Source organism: Chrysemys picta, chromosome 1 (genome assembly GCF_011386835.1).
Source record: "Chrysemys picta bellii isolate R12L10 chromosome 1, ASM1138683v2, whole genome shotgun sequence".
Taxonomy (NCBI): Eukaryota; Metazoa; Chordata; order Testudines; family Emydidae; genus Chrysemys; species Chrysemys picta.
This window is the reverse complement of record NC_088791.1, coordinates 259,911,442-259,938,857: the sequence shown is the minus strand read 5'-3', so window position 1 is coordinate 259,938,857 and position 27,416 is coordinate 259,911,442. Positions and strand designations below refer to the sequence as shown.

Below are 27,416 nucleotides of genomic sequence, written 5' to 3'. Positions count from 1 at the left end.
TTCCTGCTCATTACTTACTTGGACATGGGGAATTTGAATTAGGGAGTTTCCTGGTATTTATTTTAGTTCTTATGCAATTTAAATTAAGAGCTCATTCTGTGGCTTAAACTGTCCCCACATATTCCTTACAATATACCATCTAGCCACACCCCCAGAAGAGCATTTGCAGAATCGTACGTGGAATATTTGAGTCCTTTTTTTAAAGCAACATCACTTACTTGCAATATTGTTTTATTCCTGTATATAAATCTACTATCCAAAGATATGTAGTCAATGAAATTCTGCCTATCACAGTACTGTTAGTTTAGAAAAATATTTAGGAAAAATATTTGCATTTGTCTTTGTTTTTCTTTTTTTCTGGCGTCAGGATTCTCCGATGATGTGATCCAAACCTGGGCATCACAAACTACAAACAATCTTTGGCAACAGGAAAACTCTATCCTGTCTTAGGCTGTACATGTATCTCGTATGTTGTTTCAAAATGTTTGAAGACATGAGACTGATGATCCCAAATGACAGGAAAAGTACAGGTCCACTGAGATGAGAACAATGTAGCTAGCTGTCTAGCAAAGGAATGTGGGTCAAGTTGTTAGTTCAGCACTTGGCTAAGAGTTGAACAACTAATCAGGTTAGTTTCCTACAGGTAAATCTGATGACGCAATGCTACAGCACTAGGCCTCTTCTGTATAATTTTTTTTGCTGAATCTTGCATTCATCAGTGGTTCAAAACCTTTTCTGTTTCTTCTGTGCTGAAAGAGTGCAAGCAGCATAATTAGTACAACTGAAGCTATCAGTGCTCCTCCAATAGTGGATCCAACCGTAATAGCCCAAGCATGTGTTTCTTCAAGTGAATCTGTAAATACAGAAACAATGTCTGAGTTATAGAATGGGAATAATTTTGCTTGTAAAATCACAAAGGAGGAGGAGCAAATATTAGACTTTAACAACAGTAGGACTATTATTACTTGTATTGCCATAGCACCCAAAGGCCGCAGTGAGGGTCAGGGCTCCATTGTGTAGGCAATGTACAAACATACAATAAAACACAATCCTGGCTGCAAGCGTTTATAATCTAATGTAAGACTAGATACAAGAAGCGAGTGTAACAAATGAAAGGAATGAGACAGGAAGGACAATGGAAAGAGGGACAGGAGCACATAGTTAAAAAAGCCTCACGATGGACAATTTGCAAGTTTCGGGTCAGGATTTTATTTATTTAGGTAGCTTTGAGATAAATAAGGAAAAATGAATGATCTCAGCAATACTCACTAGTGTGAAGTGCTAGAACACAATATGTTCTTATCAATCCGTCCATCCCACCCCCACACGGCAGAACATCTTTACCTGGTCTTTTCACTGTCCCTTTCAGAAGATTGTTTTGGGTAAAATATTCAGAAGCATCTCAGTGATTTTGAAGCCAAAGAGTATGTCTATACAGCAGAAAAAGACCTGCAGCAGCAAGTTGCAGAACCCGGGTCATCTGACTCGGCCTTGCGGGGCTCTGCTGTGGGGCTAAAAATAGCAGTGTAGACATTTGGGCTCAGGCTGGAGTCCAGCCTCTAAGACCCTCCCAACTCCCTAGGTTTCAGAATCTGGACTCCAGTCTAAGCCCGAATAGCTACACTGCTAGTTTTATCCCCTACAGTGTGAGCCTGACCCATGCTCTGAGACTTGCTGCTCCTGTTTTGGGGGGGTTGATTTTTTTGCAGTGTAGCTGTACCTAAGTCTCATTTTCAAAAGTGACTACGTCTCTTTTGAAAATGGGCACTTAGGCTTCTAAGTCACTTACGCATTTCTGACAATTTTACCCTATGTATTCCTGATGTCAGTTACTGCCATCTTCTCCCTACACTGACTTTCAGTGAGACTTGGGCCCCTTGGTTCCTTAAGCCCTTTTTGAAAAATGTGACCTAGGTGCTTATGAAAATGTTGCTCTTAATGCTCAGTTATCTGAAGATCTTTATGTGAAAAGTTGAGTGGCCCAGTCTCTGCAATTCCTTTAGCACTTCTGTTAGTTACCTGGCAGGTCAATGGCATAGCTGTAGCCAAGTTGTTCTGCAGCTCGAAAGAGTTGAGCGTTGGTCACAGGAGGGAAGAAAGGGACCATGTTGAACATCCTGTTGTGCCCAATAGGGGCCAGCTCCAGAGGCCAAGCATTGTCAGAGGGGTTAAATTGTTTCATCCACTCATCAAAGATGGCATCCGTAAAAGAATGAAGGACCTGTCAATTCAATTACACACACACACATAAACACCTTTCTGGTTCCAACAGCTTCCAACATTTTGTGCTTTTAAAAGAATCCCCAGGACACAATCGGTTTGGAAGTAGGAAATATCAGTAAATATCACAAATTAGGCATGTGGACGCTGTCGCACTGAAGAGTGCTGAACTCCCTAGAAGCCGGATTGGCCCCTTGTCATCTGCCCTTCACTTTGCTGCGCTACCTCAGGAGCCCAGCAAGGCCCAAGCTACGATTCACCAAGTGTCACAATTTAGTCCCACCGGGGAAGGAAGCTTGGCCATTTCTTCTCCTCATACACCTACTTTCCCCAAGGTGGTGGGGCAGCCGTGTTGACCAGTGTACTGAGAGAGCAGAGCCTTGGTTCTGCTGGCTCCCTCACCATGACAGCCGACTCCCTGCCCACCTGTGCCGGCTGTAGAGTAGCAACCTGGTGGCGACTGTTAGCTCCATATAATGTAACCTGCAATGCAAGTAGCCCATTCATTGAGCAGGGGATGTATATTCCCCTACGTGGGCTCATAAAACAGTTTAAAATTGAGCCCTAATCTAAGACAAAGATTAAAGAGAAATGAGGGCCAGACTTTCCAGCCCACTGGATCAGCCTTTCACTGGTAAGGGCAGGGAAGCTAAGTTGGTCTGGTTTACATGCCACGGAGCCAGTAAAAGGTATTACCAAGATGTCAATTGAAGTAGAATGGGGGCTGTTTTATTATACACAGGTGTGTTTCTTGCTACACTGCTCCCTCTGACCCTGGAAGTCTGAGTTACACCAAACTGGACAATCTTAGGGTGCGTCTGGAAGGTGTGATTCCCAGCTCACGCCGACATAGCCGAGCTAGCTCTGCATTTCAAAATGTATCCGTAGTGGCACAGGTGGCTGCTCAGCCTGGCCACTCCAAGTATAATCCCACCCGGCCCCCTGAGTACATAGTCAGGCAGATACCCTGAGCTGCCAGCTGTCTTGCGGCAGCCATGCTGCTACTTTTAGGCACTAGCTCAAGTAGCGCTGGCATGGCTACGTCTCCACAAGCTGGGAATCAAACCTTTTAGCTCAAATGTAGACGTACTCCTAGGCTTTCTGCGACTCATACTAAGTGGACCAAATTCCGAGGAGATGTGTAAAGGGTGGAGGGTGCCAGTTACACCTTGGTAAGTGGATATGAGTCTAAAAGCCAAGTCTAGGAGAGTCTCTATGAAGTCTAAGTGGGTGTAACATACATGTTTTAGGGGCCAATGAGAGTATAAATTACATCAACTTATTCCCTTTCTCAACTTAAACTCGCTTATGAATTTGGCCATAGGAGTCCTCACTCTTTAGGTTTTAGTCTTCAGGAAACAGTCTTCCAATTAGCATTGCTAACCCTCCCAGAACTCTGATGCAGCAAAGACACAAAAACAAATTATTCTGCACTTTAAAAAAAATTCTCTGGAAACAGAAGGTCCCGATGAACTGGAAAAGAGCTTAGGTGATCTCTCTATGTGGGCAAGAAGAAGATCTGGAAAGTGGTCTGTCAAATCAATAATGCCAAGTTCGAAACACTTCAGCTATGGTACAAAAGATTCAGGAGCTGCCAGGGAAGAAAAGCGTTGTCCAGTGTTGTTGAATGTGAGCTATTTTCTCCACACTGCAATTTTTGAAATGCAGAGTTTTCCATTCTCTTTTCTTGTTTTCCCTCCTCACTAATTTTCTCTCTGAGTGCTCAGCACATTTGAAAATCAGGCCACTTATTTAGGTGCCTAAAAACTTTAAATCTAGGCACTCACTTTTGCAAAGCTTAGCCTAGGAATTTATGACTTTGGGTTAAAACAGGCTGAGCTCAGCCTTTCAAATGCAAGTATTTCTTCAGAGAGTAAGTTTTTGGTTAGCCACCAGAGGGAGCCCATACACTCCAGAGAAAGAGAAACTCTCAAAATGGACATATAGCAGGGAGGAAGAAGGGTTTAGAACAAAGTTTACAGAAACGTTTACAACATCCAATCCTTTTCAACATAATGACAATTCTGAGTTTCCTTAAGCTGAGCTACTAATAGAGAAGTACTTCATCCTTGGCTGTTCCGGCATGCTCAGATAGCAACAGTAGCAAGACTCTTTGGGCTAGATCAGGAGTAGGCAACCTATCACACGCGTGCCGAAGGCGGCACACGAGCTGATTTTCAGTGGCACTCACAATGCCCGGATCCTGGCCACCGGTCTGGGGGGCTCTGCATTTTAATTTAATTTTCAATGAGGCTTCTTAAACATTTTAAAAACCTTATTTACTTTACATACAACAGTAGTTTAGTTATATATTATAGACTTCCAGAAAGAGACCTTCTAAAAACGTTAAAATGTATTACTGACACGCGAAACCTTAAATTACAGTGAATAAATGAAGACTCAGCACACCACTTCTGAAAGGTTGCCAACCCCTGGGCTAGATTCACAAAAGGACTTAGGTGTCCCAGAATTAGGCCTCACTGGAATTCACAAAGGCCTGACTTGGCTGCCCCCAAAGTCTGCAAGCACCCCTATTTTTGTAATTAAAGTTCCTTAAACACCATGGTTCTGGATCTGAGCACTGCAGCCCCACACCAGTCATCTGCATGCCTAAGCCCAAGGCCAGTTGGGGGGTGTGGGGGAGGGCAGGAAGGCCATTTGGCCTGGGCCTGAAGCTCAAAGGGGGCCTCAATTTTAGACACTTGTTAATTTTTTGACATTTGATAAGTTTCACAACTTGTTTTTATGTGCATCCCTATTGGACCAGAAAAGCATTTGTTAAATAAAAAAGTATTCAAATTATGTCTCACTCTTTTTTGGTGCCTTATTTTGTTTTCATGTGTTATCATTTTTAATTTTTATTATGGCTAGGGGCCTCAAAGCTGGAAGTGGTCCGGGCCTCTCTGGACCTCTGAGAGGGCCTGCCTACGCCCCAGACAGTGCAGTAACAAGGGGCAGATTAGCTCATCCACTTATTTTGCCTGCAGGGCCCAATCAAGTAAGCATGCTCAAAGCTCACCTACTAGATCAAGGCCCTGTGGAGGAAGACACCTTCCCTCTTAACTTTTAGCCCAGTGGTTAGGGTATTAATCTGGGGTGTCCCCACTTCACCTGAGGGGAACAGGAATTTGACCTCTCCTCTGCCTCCTCTCAGGAAGTGCTGTAACTACTGAGCTATGGGATATTCCGATTTGATTCTCCCTCAGCCTTCTCCTTTTGAAGCTGCTCTACTTTGGCTAAATCATGAAGGAGCAATGGGAGCAGGGGGCCTGATCCCTTGGTCTCCCAGGTGAGTGTTATAGCCAATTGGCAACAGAGTCCTTCTCGCACTTGCTCTCTCTCTCTCTCTCTCACTTGCTGGCCCCATGATTCTTCCATTATTTATCCACAGTGGAACGGCTTCAACATCAGGACAGAAAGAGCAAGTGAGAGAATGACTCTGTAGTCTGGTGATTAGCACACTCACCTGGGAGGCCCAGGTTCCAGCCCCCTCCTGTAATGACTTTTTAAAATTAAGTATCAGAGGGGTAGCCATGTTAGTCTGGATTTGTAAAAAGCAACAAAGAGTCCTGTGGCACCTTAAAGACTAACAGATGTATTGGAGCATAAGCTTTCATGGGTGAATACCCACTTCGTCAGTCGCATGACGTATTCACCCATGAAAGCTTATGCTCCAATACATCTGTTAGTCTTTAAGGTGCCACAGGACTCTTTGCTGCTTTTTAAAATTAGTTATCCAAAGCATCAACAGGAGAGACTTGGGGAGCCTCACGTCAGACTATCCCATAGCCCAGTGGCTAGTGCACTCACCTGTGAGGTAACAGATCTTTGTTGAAATGCCTTTTCCCCTCACACGTAGAGGGGACTTTAACTGAGGGGGGGGAGTGGTGTCTCACATCCCAGGTGAATACCCTCACCACTGGGCTGAAAGTTATGAGGGAGCTCCTGCTCCTCCTCCCACCCCTGCCTAATGCCAAGAGAGGGTTTGCAGCTGAGAATGCTAAGCAGAGGAAGCTGCCTTCCTACACCCTAGACTTGGGCACCTATCTCTGAGAGAGGGCAGGGCTTAGCACGCACCCCTTGGCTTAGCATTGCCCAGTGGCTAGCTTACGTGAGGAGCCACCTAGCATGCTGGCTGTTGTGAACCCCATTCGTTGTATAGGGAGCCTCGATGCCAAACTCAGGCTTTGTGAATCCCAGTGATTTTCTAGGCACCTAAGTGTCACCACTCCTAAGTTTCTGTGTGAATCGAGCCTCTTCTTCCCCCTCTTCCCTGCCTCCCCCCAGCACCTCTTACAGATGGAGCCCTTGCTACAGTTATCCATGCTTGTGTCTTCTCAAGGTTAGACTATTGTACTGTGATCTATATGGGGTTTCCCTTTATCATTCAAAACCTTAAATTAGTTCAGAATGCGACTCCCCACCCGTTGAGCCGTGCTTCACGCTGAGAGAATGTTGCACTAGTGCTTCAGTGCCATTGTCCAGTGATGTGTAAGATGTTGGGTTTGGTTTATAAAGCCCTAAGTGGTTTAGGACCAAAATGGCTGAGAGGCAGTCTCTATCCCCTCTGCCACAGTTACAGTCAGCTCACAGGATTAGAAGGACAGAGAATGGCAGCACATTTTACAATAAGTTCTTTGACTCTGGAACTCATTCCTCTCATTGGTCCAAAAGAACCTGCAAGCCTCAGCTATTATCTTAGGCTTCTGTGGTGGGTTGGGTTAAGCAACATGGTGTGGGAAAGAGTTCATTGATTTTGTCATAGGTGCCAACTTACTGAGTTGCCGGGAGGAGCTCAACCCCCACTCCACCCAGGCCTGGCCCCCACTCCACCCCTTCCTCCAAGCCACGCCTCCCCCACCTCTTCCCGCCCCCCCGCTCCTGCCCTTGCCCATCTCTTTCTGCTCCCTCCCCCACTTCTTCCTCCCCCCGTTCCTCTCCCCCCCCAGCACCTCCTCCATGCTGCGGAACAGCTGATCCATGGTGCGCAGGAGGGTTGGGTGGGAGGGGGAGGCTCTGCTCCTTGGGTCACTGCTCCAGCCCCAGAGCACCCATGGAATCGGCACCTATATATTTTAAATATCTGAAAAAGTGCCCAGAGGATTGGGATGGTGTGGGGAGTCTTTTTATATCAAAATTAAAGAAAAATATTATTTGGACTGTGATAGGGCCCAAAAGGTAATTGGTGCTTTCCAAACAGAGAGGAGCACAATCCCTGCTGAAAAGAATATCCTTGCTGCTCTTTATTCTTTACAATGTTACAAGCAGTGTAAAGGTGCAGATAGCATCCAAATACCATAATAAGGTTCAACCATGTTTGTACAAATATCCCTCATCACTATATAAGTCATATACCATATAAAATAGGATGGAGGCCCCCCCTCCATTTTGCCTCTCCTCATGAACTTAAGATTCTGATCTCGCAATTGGATTGGAGAGGGCAGGTCCCTTCACTCACATGAAGCTCCTCTGAGGTCACCCTGAGATTGCAGGATCAGGGTCTAACTCTTGTCTATACACCATTCTCTTCCACCCCCCTTACTGTGTACAGCATACTACACCAAATTAAACTCCTTTCCATCCACCTGATAACAGACCATTTACACCATGCCACGGCACCCCTGAATTTGGTCCAGAGTTTTCCAGAATAGTGCTGTTCGTACTACAAAGCACCTGCTAGAAAAAGTTGTAGCTAAGTCCATTTCAGACAACTATCCAGTACCAAGACAGGGGGCCAAATTCATTACTGGTGTAATTATTGTCTTCAGTAGCCACACTAGAAAACTTTGATCCGCAAACCACCTGATGAAAAGTAAGCCACTGTATAAAATAATAATATCATGAAATAAAGATTTTTCCTGTTTCAATTTTTTAAAATTGTGTTTCTTTTATTTTAAAACACAGCTACCCAGCAGGCATCTCATTTCAGCCGGTATCTGAACTAGCAATCACAGCTCACTGCTGACCCTCGTTCATTAAAAATCTAAATGTGTTTTCAAAAAGAGGCTTAGGAGTAAGATGTGAACGTCACTGAGGGATATAAAAACTCTGAGGGAAATAAATCGGAGAGCTACTACATGGTCATTTAGGCTAATACCTACACACAATAATTATGGCTTCATCTACCAAAGGCAGCTAGCTCTAGAAACACGTAATATTAAAAAGCTTCTCAGTGAATTTGGCAAGAAGCTGTGTGGAGACAGAAATGTATAACAGCCTCAGCTACTGAAATTACATTTGCTCACTGCTGTCTGATTCATTTTTAAAGTTCTGTGTTCTACTGAAGTACCAGTAAAATTATATGATTTTTATCCCCCAGAACACTCCAAAAATGAGATGTAGCTCCTCAGCCTATCCCAGTGAGCTGACTTTTAAATAAACAAATAAACTACTGACACAAACCCAGACTAAATCTGATTTCAGTGAAAGTTAGGTGTGTAACTACTGCTGAGGATCTGGGCTTCGTATTCTAAAATATACAGTCCTACTCTCAAAATCTCCTTCTGCTGAGATATTGACAAGAATAAGATGAGCTAAATGTAAAATTAAAATTCAAGCTGTGTCAGACCAGCAACTCTTCCACTTTGAAGGGCTGCTGTTCTTCCCTAAAAGATGACTTAGCAGTTCTGCAGAAAAGGACCTGGGGATTACAGTGGACGAGAAGCTGGATATGAGTCAGCAGTGTGCCCTTGTTGCCAAGAAGGCTAACAGCATATTGGACTGCATTAGTAGGAGCATTGCCAGCAGATCAAGGGAAGTGACTATTCCCCTCTATTCGGCACTGATGAGGCCACACCTGGAGTATTGTGTCCAGTTTTGGTGCCCCAACTACAAAAGGGATGTGGAAAAATTGGAGAGAGTCCAGCGGAGGGCAACAAAAATGATTAGGGGGCTGGGGCACATGACTTATGAGGCGAAGCTGAGGGAACTGGGGTTATTTAGGCTGCAGAAGAGAAGAGTGGGGGGGGATTTGATAGCAGCCTTCAAATACCTGAAGGAGGGTTCCAAAGAGGATGGAGTTTGGCTGTTCTCAGTGGTGGCAGATGACAGAACAAGAAGCAATGGTCTCAAGTTGCAGTAGGGGAGGTCTAGGTTGGATATTAGGAAACACTATTTCACTAGGAGGGTGGTGAAGCACTGGAATGGGTTACCTAGGGAGGTGGTGGAATCTCCATTCTTAGAGGTTTTTAAGGCCCAGCTTGACAAAGCCCTGGCTGGGATGATTTAGTTGGTGTTGGTCCTGCTTTGAGCAGGGGATTGGACTAGATGACCTCTCGAGGTCTCTTTCAACCCTAATATTCTATGATTCTATGACTTTGGATTGCACTAACTGTCTTGACAATTTGTCCCACTTTATTTAATTACTAGTAGATGTGGCAATATAAAATACAAGAGGAAAAACTTTTATTTTGTATTTGAAGTAGTCATTTTTAATCTAGGAACTTCACTACTTCTATCCTCCAAATTCTTGGTGAGAAAAGTGCCTTAGAGGTGTTGTGACAATTGGGCCTTCAAATTTACCCTAATTGTGAGTTCAGCTGTAAAAAGTGAGTATAAGTTCATAAGATGTCACCATAACCTGTAACAATAAATGTTGATGGGACAAGATGCAAAAGTGTGACAGAAAGACTGGATTAGTCAAAACAAAATGACCTACTGATTTATTTCAAGGGCGGTGTTAAGATCATGCTTGGTAAACATATAAAATGTGGGACTAAAAATCAATGAACCAACATTGGTGTGTCATAAACTAGGCCTAATTGGTGGACATAGTAATGAGGGGATGACCCACCATTCTCTTTATAGGTCCTTAAAGAAATAGACTTTAGGGAGAAAAATTGGCTATTGGAGCAAAGCTTCATCATCATGGCTGCCACCCCCACCATCTCCTGGGGCATTTAGCCTTCATCCTCCTGATCCTCAGAGATGTCCGGGCCAGAGATGACATCTCTGGAGGGGGGAATCCAGATGACACTGCCACCTCTACGGCTCCAGCTGAATCCCAAACACCATCTGGGATGAAACTGGATCAGACAGCAGCAACACAACATCTCCAGCCCATCTCAACTAACTTCTCTTTTCCCCAGAAAGACCAATATTACCATCTTTGACACCATCTAACAGGCACTCACACATGGAGGTTTTTCCTTCTGAAAACTCTCTCCAGTTAACAGTGCAAAGGAACAAGGGGCATTGTTAAAATTAGAGGTTTACTTAATACTTAACATTGCAAAGGCTATCACTGTTTTCCTTCTTTTCTATATCTTTAATAAAAGGTTGGAAGGATTTTTAATGGTTTATTTGCCATGGGATCTCTGTATGCCAAACCCCAGGCCTTGTTTAAGCTGTTTAATGTTGGACACTGACTGGGTTATGTGAACACCATTGGCCCATATATTCCATCTAACTTAACACAACAGAGGCATATATTCCATCTAAATTAACACAACAGAGGCTTATTCAGTTGCAATAACATTAGGAAAATGACATACCACAAAAATTGGATCATTGGCTGCAGCATGAGGGGAAGCGCTGGTTCCATTCAGGAAAGAGTGAACCAAGTTATGCAGGCTCACCACTGGGGAGACAAAAGTTCCATCTGGTTTACCAAACCCTTCCAGGGAATTCCTGTGTGTGCGATAAGACAAGAGTTAAGTAACCATCTATTGACCAGCACTACCTCCAAATGTATGTATAAAAGGCTATCTTTGGGCTGCACAAGTTATAGGAGTTGGGGCACAAACCTGAAGCTGAAATTAGAATTCCGGAAAAAAGGAGGATTATCAAACTCTTGAAGTGAAAGGCAGTTCTGGATATCTTCCATGGTTGGCAGCTGCTCGCCAGACTTCCCTTGTGGGTTCCTCCGTAGAATCCCTTCATTAGTCCCATTACACAGTGTAACCAGACGGTTGTAATCATCCAAGCTTAGATTAAAATCAAAGTTGAGTGGAACAATTAGAATAGGATGTTAGAGGGTGAGGGGGTTCACTCTGACAGAGTCAATAGACACTATACACTCAGTCCCCCACCACAACCACTGGGATGGCTCATGTCCCTGATGTTAAACACACATGCAAGTGTTTGCAGGATCAGAACCTCAGATGGTTTGAGAAGTTTTGTACCAGAAAAGAAAATGGTCATACTGCTAATCTGAGCTGGAATCGTAAATCTGCTTGTAAATGAATCATCTTTGAACTGGCTCCAACTTTCACATTTCCGCCTTTAAAAACCTCATGAAGGAGATTGATATGGATGTTAGCAAGTGGGTGCCACATCTTTCAACAGGATAATGTGGCTAATTAAATGTCAATGGTTCCACTAATTTACTGTCAAGTATGCTTCCTTAGCTGACATGTAGCATAGCTGCCCAACCAAAAACAATTACTCCTGGCCCATGTCATAGCAGCCCCTTCTACACTTCCTCACCTGCTATTTGGCAGGGATGGAGAGACTTATTGTAGTACAAGCCAGAGTCTTTAATTATGCACCACTTCTTTCTTTGTTCACTGTTCAGCTCAAGCTTGGGACTGTATTTGTGCTTGTTTCTCCCACACTGTACCCCAACTGGTGGCCCCATCAACAGGCCATTAGATATGAGACTATTCTGCTCCCATTGAAGTCAATGGCAAAACTTCCATTCATTTCAAAGGCAACGGGATTCCACGTGTGTGGATACCTGCACCTTCACAAAGCCCCAAACACTTAATCTAAAACTGCAGTGGACTCCAGGCAGAGGCAGGTGTCTGTCCACATGAAGTCAGATGCAGGATTGGGTCTTTTGCTAATATATGACAATTGTTTATGTACATCAAAAATGAAAACTATATTACCAGCTGCCACATGGATGTGGTAAAGATTTAGAGGATAATCTATGATATTGTATTCTTTGACACATGTGTGATCATGTAATTAAAGACCATATTATTCACAGGGCCGTCTTATGGTCACATGTTCAACCTTAGCTTTCTCATTTCGTGTCATTTGAGGTTTTAATGTATAGCTTTTCCATTAAGTGTACATACGTTTTTGTATTTTGATTTCCTTGTTTTCTTCCCAAGAAGTTAAAAGGAAAATCCAGAGTTTTTAAGTTCCAGTAGATGAGCTTACAAAGCTCTTCCCTCTTGCAGACTTCACAGACTTGCCCTGAGGAGGCTCTGTCTTCCACCTGCTATATGGCAGTTACAGCAGGGCTTCCATTATGGCTTGATTTTCAGTGGCTTAGATACATCTGCAAATTTACCATAATCATTTGGGCTGAAATATCACAGCAGCCTGACTATATAGACCAGGGGTCGGCAACGTTTGGCACGTGGCTCACCAGGGAAAGCACCCTGACGGGACGGGCCAGTTTATTTACCTGCTGACGCAGCAGGTTCCGCCGATCGCGGCCCCCACTCACCGCGGTTTGCCGTCCCGGGCCAATGAGGGCGGCGAGAAGCGGCGCGGGTGAGGGATGTGCTGGCTGCGGCTTGTCACCGCCCCCATTGGCCCGGGATGGCGAACCGCGGCCAGTGGAGGCCGCGATCGGTCGAACCTGCCGCGTCAGCAGGTAAATAAAGTGGCCCGGCCCGCCAGGGTGCTTACTCTGGCGAGCTGCATGCCAAACGTCGCCGACCCCTGATATAGACCGTAGTTACACTAGTGTAAACCCCTAATGCAGAAGCACTGCACTGTGCAAAGCAAGGGTTATGCTGATGCTGGTAATGCACTGATATAAGCCCTGCTTTGCACGGGTGCAGCACGTAAACATCAGGGGTTGCACCAATGTAACTACATCTTTACACTGGCGCAAATTTCCTTAAAATAGATAAGGTCTCACTTTGCGCCCTTGGCCCAGAGCAATGCAGTAAGGATGGTGGTGGGCTGTGGAAATGCAGGAACTAGCTGACGGGTAAACAGTTATTCAGTTTTCCAGACTTCACCCTTTTTACTTGGAGAGAGATGGAATATGAACCGCATTGCATCCTATTTTATCAGGCATGCTGTTATCCGCTAGCATCAGGTGTTGTTTGTATATCAATTAGTGTGAGGAGTCCTGTAACGCCAGGGATAGAAGTGGTGAAGAGACTCATAGACTTACGGGTCAGAAGGAACCATTGTGATCATCTAGTCTGACCTCCTCCACATTGCAGGCCACAGAACCTGCAATAGACTCCTAACCTCTGGTTGAGTTACTACAGTCCTAAAATCCTGATTTAAAGACTTCAAGTTACAGAGAATTCACCATTTACACTAGTTTAAACCTGCAAGTGACCCGTGCCCCATGGGAGATGTGAAGTGAAGCACAAGTCTCATATGACAGTTGCAAAGAATCCAGACGATTCTATTTAATTTTAAATTAAAATGCATATACACAGTCTACTGAAATAAAAAAGTAAAAATTGCTCTCCTGTAACACTGGTGAAGGAAGAGTTTAGAAATTTCAGTATTCGGGAAAAAACCCATCCCATTCTTCATGTTACTGACAAGATGAGGGCAGCAGCTATATGAAAAGGCCAAGATTTTCAAAAAATCAGTGCCTAAAGTTAGGCTTTGGAGTAGATATTTAGGTACTCATATAAGTGGCCTGATTTCTAGTCCTTCCACTTTTTGCCATGGGCCTGGCCCCCTGCCCCTCCTCTTCCCCGCAAAGCTCCGCTCCCGGCCAGGCCGGAAGCTGAAGCCCGGCCTGGATAAGAGTGGTCCAGGGAGCCCAAGCAGCTGTGGGGAGCTGTGGATTGTCCACCTGCCTGGGGTGGGGGGCCTGAGATCAGTCCCCGGCCCATGTCTCCCCCCACCCCACCCCCCGGCCTCCTGCCTAGGGCAGATGGAGGGTACACAGCTCCTCATAGCTGTCCAGGCAACTCTTCAGCCTCCAAGGCCCCGCCTCCTGGCCAGGCCAGAAGCCAGAGTCAGGTAAGAGCCATGTGGGCAACTCTGGGCAGGTGGAGGGGCCCGGGCTCCCCAGTCCAGCTCCGGCTTCCAACTTGGTCAGGGGCAGGGCTTCATGGAGCAGAGACGGGGGATGGGGTAGGGCCACAGACAGAGTGGGGCCTCATGGCAACCCCACTTTTAGGAAGAATCTGTCGCCCCTGTTTTGAGCAGCTCCCAAGGCCTTCATGCCACTTCAAGCTTGGATGAAAAGTGCTACAGGAGTATTATATTTTCCTGTGTTACTGAATGTCCACTTGTCCATCTTAAAGTCCCAATCCTGCATGTGAATCCACAGTCGAATCCCTGCACTCACACAAAGCCCCATTGACTCCAAATGGGAAATGCCTAATTATAATCAATTGCAAGATCAGAGCATTATTTTGCAAGAAACCAGTTCAATCTCATTTTTTAAAAACTATTTCTAAATCTGAGGTGACATCCTGGCCTCATTAAAGTTAATGCAAAAATTCCCACTGATTGCAATAGGGCTAGAATCTCATGTCTGGTATTTTCCAGTCCAACTGAAGAGGCACAGATTTTTCAGTCTAATATGAGCTCACTATTAAACACACAGGAAAATTCCTATTGATAGAATTTTCAAGAGCTTTTGGTTGGCAAAGTGAGCTAACATACTAGTATTGCTCCTCTAAATAATGAGTCTCTAGTATGGCAAACACTTCTAATACTCAGTCAGTCTTAAAATTACTGTCTTTAAGTAAAGTCCTGTATCAAATTAAAAAAAAATAAACAGTATAAAAATGCAGACTATATCTGAGGAAATCTTGATTGACCCCCCACCTTTAGCCCATCCACTAAGTTTCACAATTTTTACAAGGAAATCTAGGTTCTTTTTCTTGCAGTTCATGCAAATTGAAAGAGCAGTTCATGCTGTTAGTGGCTAATGAAAACAAGTGTTAGTTAGAATGCTGGTTTCCCCTACACATTCTATTACCTATTGCACACTATTGCCCAGCGTGAGAACCTTGAATTCTGACTTATTAGGCTTGGATCTTCTGGTCTTGATGCTCCAAAAAGCTGATCTGTGCACACATCGCACTCATTTCTACCTGTGGCAAAATTCCAATAGGGCAATGCAAAGGATTCATTGCCAATCAGTCTCTATAATGAAAAGAAACTTATTAGCAAGAAATCATTCTTTAAAAAGAGAAAGAGAGAGAGGTTACTGATACCTGGCTCATCTATATTTTAATATTTGAAACCACGCTGCAGTTTTCTCAGAATACTGTTTCAACTTCCTAAGGTCACTGATTCAAATCGGTACCTTAACTATACACTGTACCATCTGATGGCCTCGTATGTTAAGTGGTTCCTAGTTCTGATTCCTACTGAAAGTGCTGATGGCCCAAAAAGTGGTGATTCTGACATTCTTGGGAGTCAGCAAAGAGACCAAGGGCACAGAGCGGCCCAGCATGACGACAGAAATACCCTGAATAAATGTAGAGGCTGAACCACCTTCTGATGAACTCTGAGGCATGCTGGCTATGTAAAAATATTATATTGCACCTGCTTTTGTAATACCTGTTTTTTTTTTAAAGGGGGTGAGGGACAGGGGATAGAAGACTGTAGTCTTCAAACCAATCAGGACCTTCTGAGCGCTAAATTCACTTTTAAAACAGGGTTAGTGAATGACCATTCCTGAAATGTCATTGTCTAAGGAATGTAGCCCAGACATTCAGTTATGCCAGGGAACTCTGTGTTGGCATAATAGAGATTCAAAGTAATATGGGAAAATCACAATAGTAAGAGTCATGTGAGCATCTTTGAATGTGCCAAGATAGAACATGTTGCTAACCTGGAGATCTCTTTCCAGCAGCAGCAAATGGTACCTATGCCAAGTAACAAAGGCAGGTCCTTGGTGGGAGAAATCTATAGCGGTGAATGGGCGGTCAGGTCCTACAAAAAGGAAGGCACAGTAAGAACTACAGCATCCAATTAATGTTAAATACACAAAGAGTACTTTACATAACTGGCTTTATGAGTTTAAAGCTTTATTAAATGGAGTTCATGCTAGAATGGTATCCATCAGAAATATAAACATTTTAAAAGAGTTGGTGGGAATTTTTTAAAATTTTTAAATTGATTAAAATGTTCACCAAAATTTCACATTCCAAAAAAGGGGGGCAGTTAGACAACATTTTGCACATTTTCCCCGTGTTTGACCAGCTATAATTTGAAAGGAATCCCTTCATTAATCTTCATTGTGTCATAAATCATAGTTATTGTCGCGTATGTACAACATGGTATCACTATGTTATTTAATGGTAACATAGTGCTGCTTCCCGCAGCTCCCATTGGCTGGGAACGGTGAACCGCAGCTACTGGGAGCTGTGCGCGGCCATGCAAATGTAAACAAACTGTCTGGCAACCCACCAGAGGATTACCCTGATATGCCACCTGCAGCCCATGGACTGCAGGTTGCCCACCACGGGCCTAGAGCCTCCAAAATGTTTAGGTGCCTAACTCCCACTGAAATTAAATTAATTAAGCCAATGGGAGTTAGATGCCTAAATACCTATGAGGATCTGGAACTAAGTGACTTACACAAGGCCACAGAGGAAATCTATGGCAGAGTAAGGACTTGAATCCAGATATCAAGGGCTTGTCTACACTGGCAAGTTTTTTCGATGAAACTAATGTCACCAAGGAAAAATTGACAAAAACAAAGTCACCAAAGCAGGTCTGCATTTGCTCCCTGTGTCGATAGATTGTGTCCGCATTCGGGGCACCTTTGTCAACAGCCTGGCGACACCATCCATTGCTAGGTGTTGTGGGAATGCAGAAACGGAGCGCGGCACATTCTGGGATGTGCAAAATGTATCATCATGCACCACTTTGTGTCCCACCCCTCCAAAGGTCTCTGGCTTCCTTTTGCGCTGTTTTCCAACTGTCATTCTTTTGTAGTGCGTGCCAGCATCTGCAGTGAGAGAGAATGGATCCCGCATTTGCCTTCTATGCTCAGTTAGCTGTCATGAGGACATCGCTCATGGCAGCACAGTTACTCTCAGAGTTACTCGCAAAGTTAGCAGAGGATGAATCACAGGCACCCGAGTGTGATAAGGACGGCAGCAACTTATCAGTGCTTTGTGCATTCACAGAGCAGCTGCATATGGTAGACCGTCGCTTTTGGGCTAGGGAAACAAGCACCAATTGGTGGGATTGCATTGTCATGCAGGTGTGGGATGACGACCCATGGGTCCAGAACTTTAGGATGCGTAAAACAACCTTCATGGAGCTATGTGCTGAGCTGGCCCTGACCTGCGGCGCCAGGACACCAGATTGAGAGCTGCCCTTTCGGTAGAGAAGCATGTTGCAATCACTGGCGAATCCAGACTGCTACTGGTCAGTTGCAAATCAATTTGGAGTAGGAATGTCCACTGTTGGGGCTGTATTACTCCAAGTGTGCAGGGCAATAAATCGCATCCTGCTACATAGGATCGTGACTCTGGGAAATGTGCATGAAATAGTGGATGCTTTGCAGAGATGGGTTTCCCTAACTGTGGTGGGGCGATTGATGGCACACACATTCCAATTTTAGCTCCAGACCACCTTGCCTCTGAATACATCAAGAGGAAGGGATACTTCTCCATGGTGTTGCAGGCACTTGTGGATCACCAGGGGTGTTTCACGGGCATCAGTGCAGGCTGATCTGGAAAGGTGCATGATGCACACATCTTCAGGAACGGTGGCCTGTACAGAAAGCTGCAGGCAGGGAATTTCTTTCCAGGTCACAAGTTCACAGTGGGGGATGTGGAAATGCCCATAATAATCCTGGGAGACCCGGCTTACCCCTTACAGTCCTGGCTCATGAAACCTTACACAGGGCATCTGGACAGCAGCATGGAGCGTTTTAACAACAGGCTGAGCAGGTGCTGTGTGGTAGTTGAATGGGCCTTTGGCTGTTTGAAAGCTCACTGGAGGTGTTTAAATGGCAGGCTAGACCTTACCAATGATAATATTCCCATGGTCATAGCCATGTGCTGCACTTTGCATAATCTGTGTGAATCTAAGGGTGAAATGTTTGCTCAGGTGTGGAGCACTGAGGCAGAGCGCTTGGCTGCACAGTTTGAACAGCCAGATGCTAGAGCTGTCAGAGGAGCCCAAAGGGCTGCTATTAACATCAGAGAGGCTTTGAGGACCCACTTTCACAATGAGGGGCAGTAACACGTCTGCTTTGGAGTTGCTTCCCTGGTACATCCATGTACAATTTTGGGGCCCAAGATCCGTGCAACACAATGCTTTAGAAGCCTGTTCCCGAGAGTGAATTGATTGCTATACACTTTTGTAGAACACAGAATAAAAATGCTGTACCCTTAAACACCTGAGGCTTTATTTATTGTTAAAAAGGTTAAAACCTCACAACGGTGTGTAGCTCCAGCTATCACTGTGCAAGCTGTGAGAGGGGGTGGAGTGATAGGGAAACTCAGGAGTGCTGTGAAGTGAAAAGGAATGTGTGGGCATAGAAGGGGGTGGGGTTGGCAAAGAATTGTGCATCTGCTGCAGTGGTGCTCAAAATCGGGTCTGCTCAGTCTGCAGCTGTATCAGAGACTTGAGCATCTCTGTCTGATCCTCCATAACTTTTATCATCCGCTCTGTCACTTGCCTAGCAAAAGCAGCATTCTCTTTTCTGTCCTGCCTTTCGGCTTCCCAGCACTCTCTGCCTCCTGGTCTGTCTCTCATCGCGCTGCAGCACCTCGCGGAACATGTCTTCTTTGCTGTGCCCAGGTTTTTTTCTTATCTGCCGCAGCCAGTCCGCGGGGGTGTGTGATGTGTTCTTCACGGTCTGTGCTGAACAGAAGAGGGATTGTTACATTCCAGCAAACGATTGAAACATTTTAATAAAAAGGGCATTTTGCTAGCAGAAATCACTTTCTCTCTGAGATTCTAAGGAGGCACACAGCTCCGCGAACACCCCAATAATGGTGAGTTTCGGGAGTGGGGGGAAGGCGGTTGTCAATATGGACAAAAAGGTCATGGCTTGCAGGGCAGCTTTGCAGGGATCTCATTCTAAAATTATCCCACACTTTTTCATAGGTGGCCAACTTGCTGGCTGACATCTCGCTGCTGCGGGTGACCAGAGAACCCAGGGCTCAGCTGCTGAAAGCTTGCAGCTTTCACCCCGGGCTATATGCGGCTCAGCTATGTGCCGCTTTGGTCCCAGCTCCAGTGATTGCTAAATGGCACAGTACAGTTTCCTACAATGGGGGAACTAACAAGGCTGCAATCCCTTGGAATCTGTGGCAGAGGATTAACAAGTAACTCTTTGAAACTTTCCAGAGCCTCTCTCTGGAGGATTCCCTGCAGGTCTTGATGTCCATCGACACCCTGCTTGGCCTTGCAGATTAGCTACACAGGGCAATGTCCAGCTCAAAGAAAACACTACCTGCCTTCCACTTTTCTATTCTCTACACAAGCCACAGCAACTTACCTGGAGTCTCATCTGCTTCCTGCTCCCTGTTGAGCACTTCTGGAGTGGAGAAAAGTTCCTGGCTGCCTGAACCACCAGGTGACCCTGCTGGGAGCACCACATCCTCTTCTAGCTTGTCTTCTTCATCCACAATTTCAGCCTCTGGGTTACCCCCTTTTTCAGCTGCATGTGAAGTATCCACGGGGCAATTGGCAATGGAGGTGGGGTGACCACCAAGGATAGCATTCAGCTCCTTATAGAAGTGGCAGGTCTTAAGTGCACCATCAGAGCGATGGTTCGCCTCCCATGTCTTATAGTACGCCTGCCTCAGCTCCTTTATCTTCGCTCTGCACTGCTGTGTGTCCCGATTATAGCCTTTTTCGCACAAGCCTTGAGAAATTTGCCCATATGTGTCCCAATCCCTACGGGTCACTCGCAGCTGCGACTGAACAGACTCCTCTCTCCATATACTGATCAGATCCAACAACTCAGCAATGGTCCAAGCAGGAGCATGTTTGGTGCGATAGCCAGCCATGCTTACCTGGGAAGCCACCTGGGAAGCTCCTCTGGGAAGCCAGCAAGCAGGAAATGAGATTTAAAATTCCTGGGGCTTGCAAGAGGGAGGGGCGGGTTGGCTGCAGGGCAGCGGAGTTCAAACCGCTGACCAGAGCGGCAGCATGGGAATTGTAGGATACTTTCTGGAGGCCAATAAAATCGGAAAAAAACCTGGCTGTTTGTCAACAATAAAGGGAGGGGAAAAGACAAAAGTCTCTCATAAGGGTGGAAGCTTTTTGTCACCAAAACTAGGAGATTGTTTTTTTCTCCGAAAAAAAGTGACCTTGCAGCGTGTACGCTATCGCTGTTTAGTCACCAAAAGCCAGTTTTTGGCGACAAAACTTGCCAGTGTAGATAAGCCCTAGCACCCTAACCACTGGACCATCCTTCCTTTCACCATGACTTGATCACTTTTCAACTTACTTACCTTTGTTCAATGATTACATTTTTACCACCTTCTTTACATTCTAAATGCCTTAGTAAAGAAAAGTACCAACCTAATAGGGTGTCCCTGACTGAGTAGTAATGAAGCCACACAAAGCAGTTATAAATACTGCAGTTTGTAACTTGTGGTTCAGTTCCATTGGGCCCAAGGAGACTCAGCCAGTGCTGTGTAGCAATCACATAGTCTGGGTGAGTGGTATTCTTTGCACGGTCTAAAGCATCTAAGAACTGCTCTTTCTCCGCTGCAGTCAACGCATGGACATTTTTCCGGACAAGAAGTGGCTTCCTTTCATCGCAGTTGGGGCCAGTCCAGCCAAACTTGCAGTCACCACAGTTATAGCCAGCAAAGTTTCCTATATTAAGAAAGAGTTTGGGTTTAGGAAAATGTGTCTATATTAATCAATACACAAAAGAAACTGAAACTGAAATGCAAAGGAATTGAGTTGGTTAGTCTGTCTTTTCCCTAGAGATTTCTATTCTGGCAAGGTTCAACAGCTGAGAATATTGGCAGCTTTGTCAATTGCTTAACTAAAATGATGGCTCATTTCCCAGAAACACAGCAGGGCCAAGATTCATAGAAGGCTGGTTATCAAGATAAAGTGCCAGATAAAGGGCTTGATCCTGCAAGTTACTAAGAACTCTGGCCCTGATCCAGCAAAGCATTTAAATATGCCCATAGTCTCATTGAACTTAATGTGACTACTCACCTGCCTAGGTTAAGCAGATAATAAAGTGCTTTACTAGACTGGGCCCAGAGTACGCAGCATCGTACAGGATCAAGCCCAAAGACAGGATGTCTGACAAAGACTCCTGCTCTTTAAAAGTATTTTTAAAATAACAAACCACAGGGCTGCTGCTGGTGGCACACTGAGGTATCATTCAATGGTGCAGTGATACTATGTAAAAGTATGAAAAATTGTATTGTACTATGTGTAAAGGTCTTTTCTCACCCCATTGCCTTATTTCTAAAACAGGCAGGCATCCCTCTGTTGACAAGTACTTTTTGTGCTGTCTACTCAGGTTTTTACAGTATTATGAAGATCTCTGGAATACATGGTATAGGGAAGCACAGTAATCCCATATGGCTCAGTTTTAGCACTGCCACATAATCTAGAGCCAAATAACCTTATAACAACAACGTGCAAATTTATTCTACAACCACTTCATAAGGGCTTTTAGGATTGCCACTGAGCAATCCTGTCAGTTACTAAGCTTTATTAGATACTTTTAGAATTACTTAAATAATGGGATTTAAATCTTGCTCTGTTTTCTCAGCCTGATTATCAATTGTACTTCCACAGGTTAATGTCAACATTATTCTTTCCACCAAATGAACTAGCCCATCCGCTTTTCTTTGAAAACTGTAATGGTAAAATAATGTGATTAATTTCAGACCTGGATTGAACTTTACCGTATTGTACTCGGGGGTAGAAGTTCAGCACACGTTCAAAATACAGAAATTTAACTTAGAAAACTGAAAAAGAGGCAAGAGCAATGAATGCTGATAACTCCTTATAGCTTTTCAGTGATTCTGAAGTACTTCCTTATCCAACCACTGTCACGATCTGTGCCAGAAACTGCTGTGATCGCTTAACAATAATCCCTTGTAGTGGGTAAACAATCATATACCAGATTCTGCTGTCAATTACTTCAGCTTTACACTTATGTAGCTGAGATCAGAATCTAGCCCAAATACAAAACCCTTCTCATTTGAACTGAAGTGTAAGTATAATTAGTGTCAATTGCCATTTACAGGGGCCACATATTAATGCATCCATTCATAAATCATGCTTGCAAAGTGCTTTGTCTAATTCAAAACACACAGCTTATTCAAATAAGAATGAGCTTCTTTCCCCACTCTGGTATGGAGGAACTGTCTCAAGAATTGCAATCACTCCTTTCCATTATAAGAATTTGCAAAAACTGAGTCGAACAATAGGTACAGTAGGTGCACTTAAATGAACTGGAAAAAGCATGCAACAGATGCAAAGTTTACATCTGAAAATAACTAATGTTTGTATGTTATCTTTCCGTTAGACTTATGCCAAAATGTACTTGACATCCATTTTAAAGAGTTGATATTTTTGCATCTACCAGCATATTAAGTCAATCCTTTACAGAAAGCAAGGTTGTGAAAGCAGCTTTTCAATAGGTTCTTTGACCACAACTCTCTTTGGAAAGAAGGGGGAAAGGCATTGGGTTTCACTGATCACAGTTTAGTATCACATTAACCAACTAAAATGAGTAAAGAAAAATATGTTTAAGTAAAGTGCATGATTCAACAAAAAAATTCAGTCAAACTTCAGAAAACTACAAAAAGAAGAACAGGAATACTTGTGGCACCTTAGAAACTAACAAATTTATTAGAGCATAAGCTTTCGTGGACTACAGCCCACTTCTTCGGATGCATATATGAAAACTAGTAGATTACTTATCCTGGGCCCCTCAAAACCAATGACTCGTGTTTCTCAAAAGTGCCCAGCACTCAAAACTGTTATACTTTCAAAAGAGTTCAACTCCCCAATAGGCAACTAAAAGATGTGGCCAAATTGCCAAAAGTGACCACAGTGGGAGCCATTGGGTACTCAGCAATTAGTAAAATCAAGCAATTTATCTGGATACATAAGGGCTTGTCTATACTGTGAAGAAAAGCACACCAGAGGGGTGTAAACTGTACAGTGGTCTAAAGTGCTGCACTCTAATTGCCCAGCGGAGATCTTGCAGATGCACTCTAAAAGGGATCTAGTGCATATTGCTGCAGTTCCGTTTGAAACAGTACTACATTACTGCACACTAGGAGTCTTTTACTGTGTCAGCAGTAGGGTCTACACAGAGCAGTTAGAGCACAATACTTTAGAGAGCTCTACAATGTACACCACTCTAGCGTGTATTAAAGACAAGACCTTTGTATGGATATTGAAAATCTTGGTCACTGCCTCTTAGAGAATCCTTCATCAGTGTTGCTTACAAATTGCCACTAATGATGTGCTGTGCCTAACGGGCATATTCTAGCCCAATACAATCATCTACATAGCAAATGGAGTTACACCCTAGCTACCTAAGAGACTTGATGAAGACAACACAAAATGTTGCCCACCAAAAATTTTCAAACTTGGACACTCAGCAACTGGACCAATTTGCAGAATGAAAGAAAAGCATGCACACAGCAACCAACAATCACTGTGTGGAAACTATTAAAACCAATCCGACTCCTGAGTCAGCACAGATCTTTTAACATTCCCCTGGAAGAGCTGCTGCATTCAGCATCAATCTGGTTGAATCTAAATAGAGTCCAGATGACTTCTCTTAAAGTCATCTCTTGAGTAGCAAATGTTGCTCCTGGTTTTGTGTTTGATCACTGCTGTATTTATAGAATAGAAACTGTAAAGAGGAGGAGTATAAAGGAACCTAAGATAAAAGAGAGGAAAAATCGTGCGGTAATGAAGGCAAAGAGAAAAGCTGGATGTAAAGATGTGAGGAAAATGACTGCTCCAAAGAAAGAACAAAGGATTAAACAATAAGTCAGCAAGCTTAGGACGCAAACCTGTAAACACTTACTCATATGCTTAACTTTACTTCCATATAGGGTGACCACATGTCCCATTTTTAAAGGGACAGTCCCGTTTTTGGAGACCTTTTCTTATATAGGAACCGATTACCCCCCGCTCCCTGTCCCGTTTTTTCACAGCTGCTATCTCGTAACCCTACTTCAATATGTAGTCCAACATCAACTGGATTTGACTTCAATGGGGCTTCTCGTATGAGTAATGTTAAGCATATGAGTAGGATTGGGGACTTGATTCCTTAAACTTTAAAGCATCAGGTTTCGAATACTTAAATTCTTTAGAATTAAAGGTTTCAATCAACTTAGATATTCTACCACAACTAGGGTGACCAAATAGCAAGTGTGAATAATCGGGACTTTTTTTTCAGGGGGATATAATTGCTTATATAAGACAAAGCTCCTAACCACAGCAGATAAATCATTATATAGCGGTAATTTGGATGAGATCTTAGAAAACAAGATCCTCTCTGTTCTGAAAGCACATTTAAAATCCCATGGTATTTGCAATAAGAGTCAGATTGGTAAAGCTATTCTTGGCCAGAATTCTCTCTTTCTCTCTCTCACACACACACAGACACACACAATCTCTCACATTTGCCCATGTGCACCCCCCACATTGAATATAATTAAGCATGCTGTGCACCAGAGCCTTATCCAGGAAAGCCTACCTGTACAGAAAAGTATTGAGCACTTGCTTAAACTCAAACACATGCCCAAGTGCTTGCCTGAATAACGATCCAGATGGCTATCTGTGACACCTGAATTTAGTTTGCTAAACTTCTGGGGATCTTCCAAAATAAAAAGAGAGATAGTAATGCAATTTATTATTATTATTTTATTATTTGTAAAGTGTTTGGAAAATATGAAATGCTGGATTAATATGCATCTGAAGAAATGAGATTTTTTACCTACGAAAGCTTATGCCCAAATAAATCTGTTAGTCTTTAAGGTGCCACCGGACTCCTTGTTGTTTTTGTGGATACAGACTAACATGGTTACCCCCCGATACTTGGATTAATATTATCAGTCTAGCCAAAATCTACATTAAAAGAACATTATTAAGATGCAAAGTCAAACTCTCCAAAGTTAGGAAACGCCAGAGTTAAGGTTGCCTGTGCATGGGTATTATGATACAGACTTTATAAACATGATCACAGACTATTTTTTTCCATAGTACTCCTGCCTGATTCAGTGTGCAGGATGGACCGGCTCTGGGGAAGGAGCAGGGCTGTGTAGTTAAGGAAGCTGTTGTTTGTTGGACCTCTGTCTCATTTGTTGCAGCAGGTGGAAGGTGTGCAGGGAATAAGGCAGCGAATCAAAAAAAAAAGAGAGAAAGGACAGGCTCATGGTTAAGGCGGTTGAATGCTGTGCTGGAGAACTGGAGTCTATCTCTGCCTCTGTCACAGAGTTCCTGGATAATGCTGGGCAAGTCTGAAACCAGACAGTTCACAGGTGGTCACTAACTGTGTATTCCATTTTCTGGATGCCTGAGATGAGACCCTGGGGTGTGAGACCTCAGGAGCACTGAGCACTGACAGCTCCAACTGAAGTCAGTGGGAGCTATGCTTTGGAAATATAAAGTGCTACATAATGCAAATACTCTGAATAATCAGGTCCCAATTATCTCAAACTGGGCACCCAAACTTAGTGGATACTTTTAACCTTAATCTCTCTGGCCTGGCTCAACAAAGGAGCCAGAGAAAGAATGATTCTGTAGCCTGGTGGTTAGGGTACTCACCTAAGAGGAGGGAGACCTGGAGCCAATCTCCCTGCTCCAATAACTTTTTAATCATTTTTCTACAGTGGAACAACTTCACCAGGAGATGAGAGACCCAAACATCAGAATCTCCCATAGTTCCGTGGTTAAAGTACTCTCCTGAGAAGTGGGTTACCCCTCTTCAAAGCTTTTCTCCTCATCAGTCACAGGGGGAATTAAACCTGGGTCTCCCACATCCTGGGCAAGCAGTCTAACCAATGAGCTAAAAGTTACAGGGAGGGGGCACCCTCTCCACTGGCTGGATTTTGAATGGAACCTGGTCCAGTAGGCAGCTTCTGAGCATACCTACCACATTGAGCCCCATAGGTGAGATAGGCTCTCCTCTGCTTATCTTCCCCCAGTTTGTGGACTTCACTGGAGCTTAGGTGGGAAATAGGCATCCACATACAAGTGAGGCAGCAGTGCATGTGCTCAACGGCATAAACTTAGGCAACTAGGGGAATTCAACAGTAGAAATTTAGTCCACAAGTGAGGTTAGGCAGCAACTGAGCAGGGGTTTGGTGGATCACGGCAAAGCCTAAAAGTCAGACATAGGTGCCTAAGTACCTTTTGGGATCTGGGCCTCAGTTCCCAATCTGTAAAATAGGGATAATACCACCCCCACACCTCACAGGGGTGTTAGGGAGAAACCTTAATTAATGTTTATGAAGCACTCAGATACTACAGTGATGAGTGCCATAGACATGCCCATGAGGAAAGTAATAATTCTGTCTTCAGTGAAGGGTTTGAATAATGTATAGTAAATAAGGTCTAGGACCACACATTGAACAACAAGGATATACCAACATATTGACTAGCTGCTCATTCAGTGAGCACTGTCTATCCTGTGCACTGAATGATGCAGGGGTCCTGTGGAAAAATTAGTATGTGATCATGTAATTAAAGACTATATCATAAAGCATACGCACAAGGGAGGGGGGCAAATTAAGTTTGCACAAGCAGACTTAATTCTGGCATTTTCCTAACTTTCGAGTGTCTGACTTTTCAACCTTAATAGTGTTCTGTTAACATTATCTTTTATACATAGTTCTATATGATAGCATAGAAAAAAGACAAGAGTTCACGATCAAATGCCCCAGTCTTCTAAAAGCTTATGCATGCACATACAGTTAGTTAGGCACATGTATATGTGTTTGCAGGATTAAGGCTTAATTCTGCAGTCCTTAGTCAGGTGAATCGTCCCGTTGAAGTCAGTGTGCTATAGGATATTGAGGGTTTGATGTTCACATAGTGTACTCAGGACTCGAAGTCAATGGGACTGCTTATCTAAGGTTCTGTCTGCACTGCAAATTCAACTGCATTGGAGGCTGCTACAAAGCAGTTTTCTCTCCATAAAGTTAAAACCACTGTTCTATTTTGCAATGCTGATGGGACTCAGTTATCTTGTAAGCATTGTACTAAATCCCGGCATGTGTCCAAATTTTAGCACTATTATTAAAGCACTACTAAGTCCTGTTGGCTTTAGCACAATTCTTAACATTAGGTCCTGTCAGCACTGCAAAGCAGGACTAAGTTTA

At 43.9% G+C, this 27,416-nt stretch overlaps 1 protein-coding gene across 1 annotated transcript in view; it reads right to left on the bottom strand.

Annotated features, from left to right (window-relative positions):
- Nucleotides 1–450: 450 nt before the first annotated feature.
- DCT (dopachrome tautomerase) overlaps nt 451–27,416 on the bottom strand; it is a 29,302-nt gene continuing 2,336 nt past the window's right edge. Inside the window, exons 2-8 of the mRNA XM_005305015.4 lie at nt 20,611–20,910; nt 15,947–16,047; nt 15,086–15,252; nt 10,965–11,144; nt 10,713–10,848; nt 2,020–2,221; nt 451–853 (exon numbers count right to left, since the gene is read on the bottom strand). Of these exons, the coding sequence (XP_005305072.2) occupies nt 672–853; nt 2,020–2,221; nt 10,713–10,848; nt 10,965–11,144; nt 15,086–15,252; nt 15,947–16,047; nt 20,611–20,910 (1,268 nt within the window). The 3' untranslated portion in view covers nt 451–671. The remainder of the gene's footprint in view (nt 854–2,019; nt 2,222–10,712; nt 10,849–10,964; nt 11,145–15,085; nt 15,253–15,946; nt 16,048–20,610; nt 20,911–27,416) is intronic.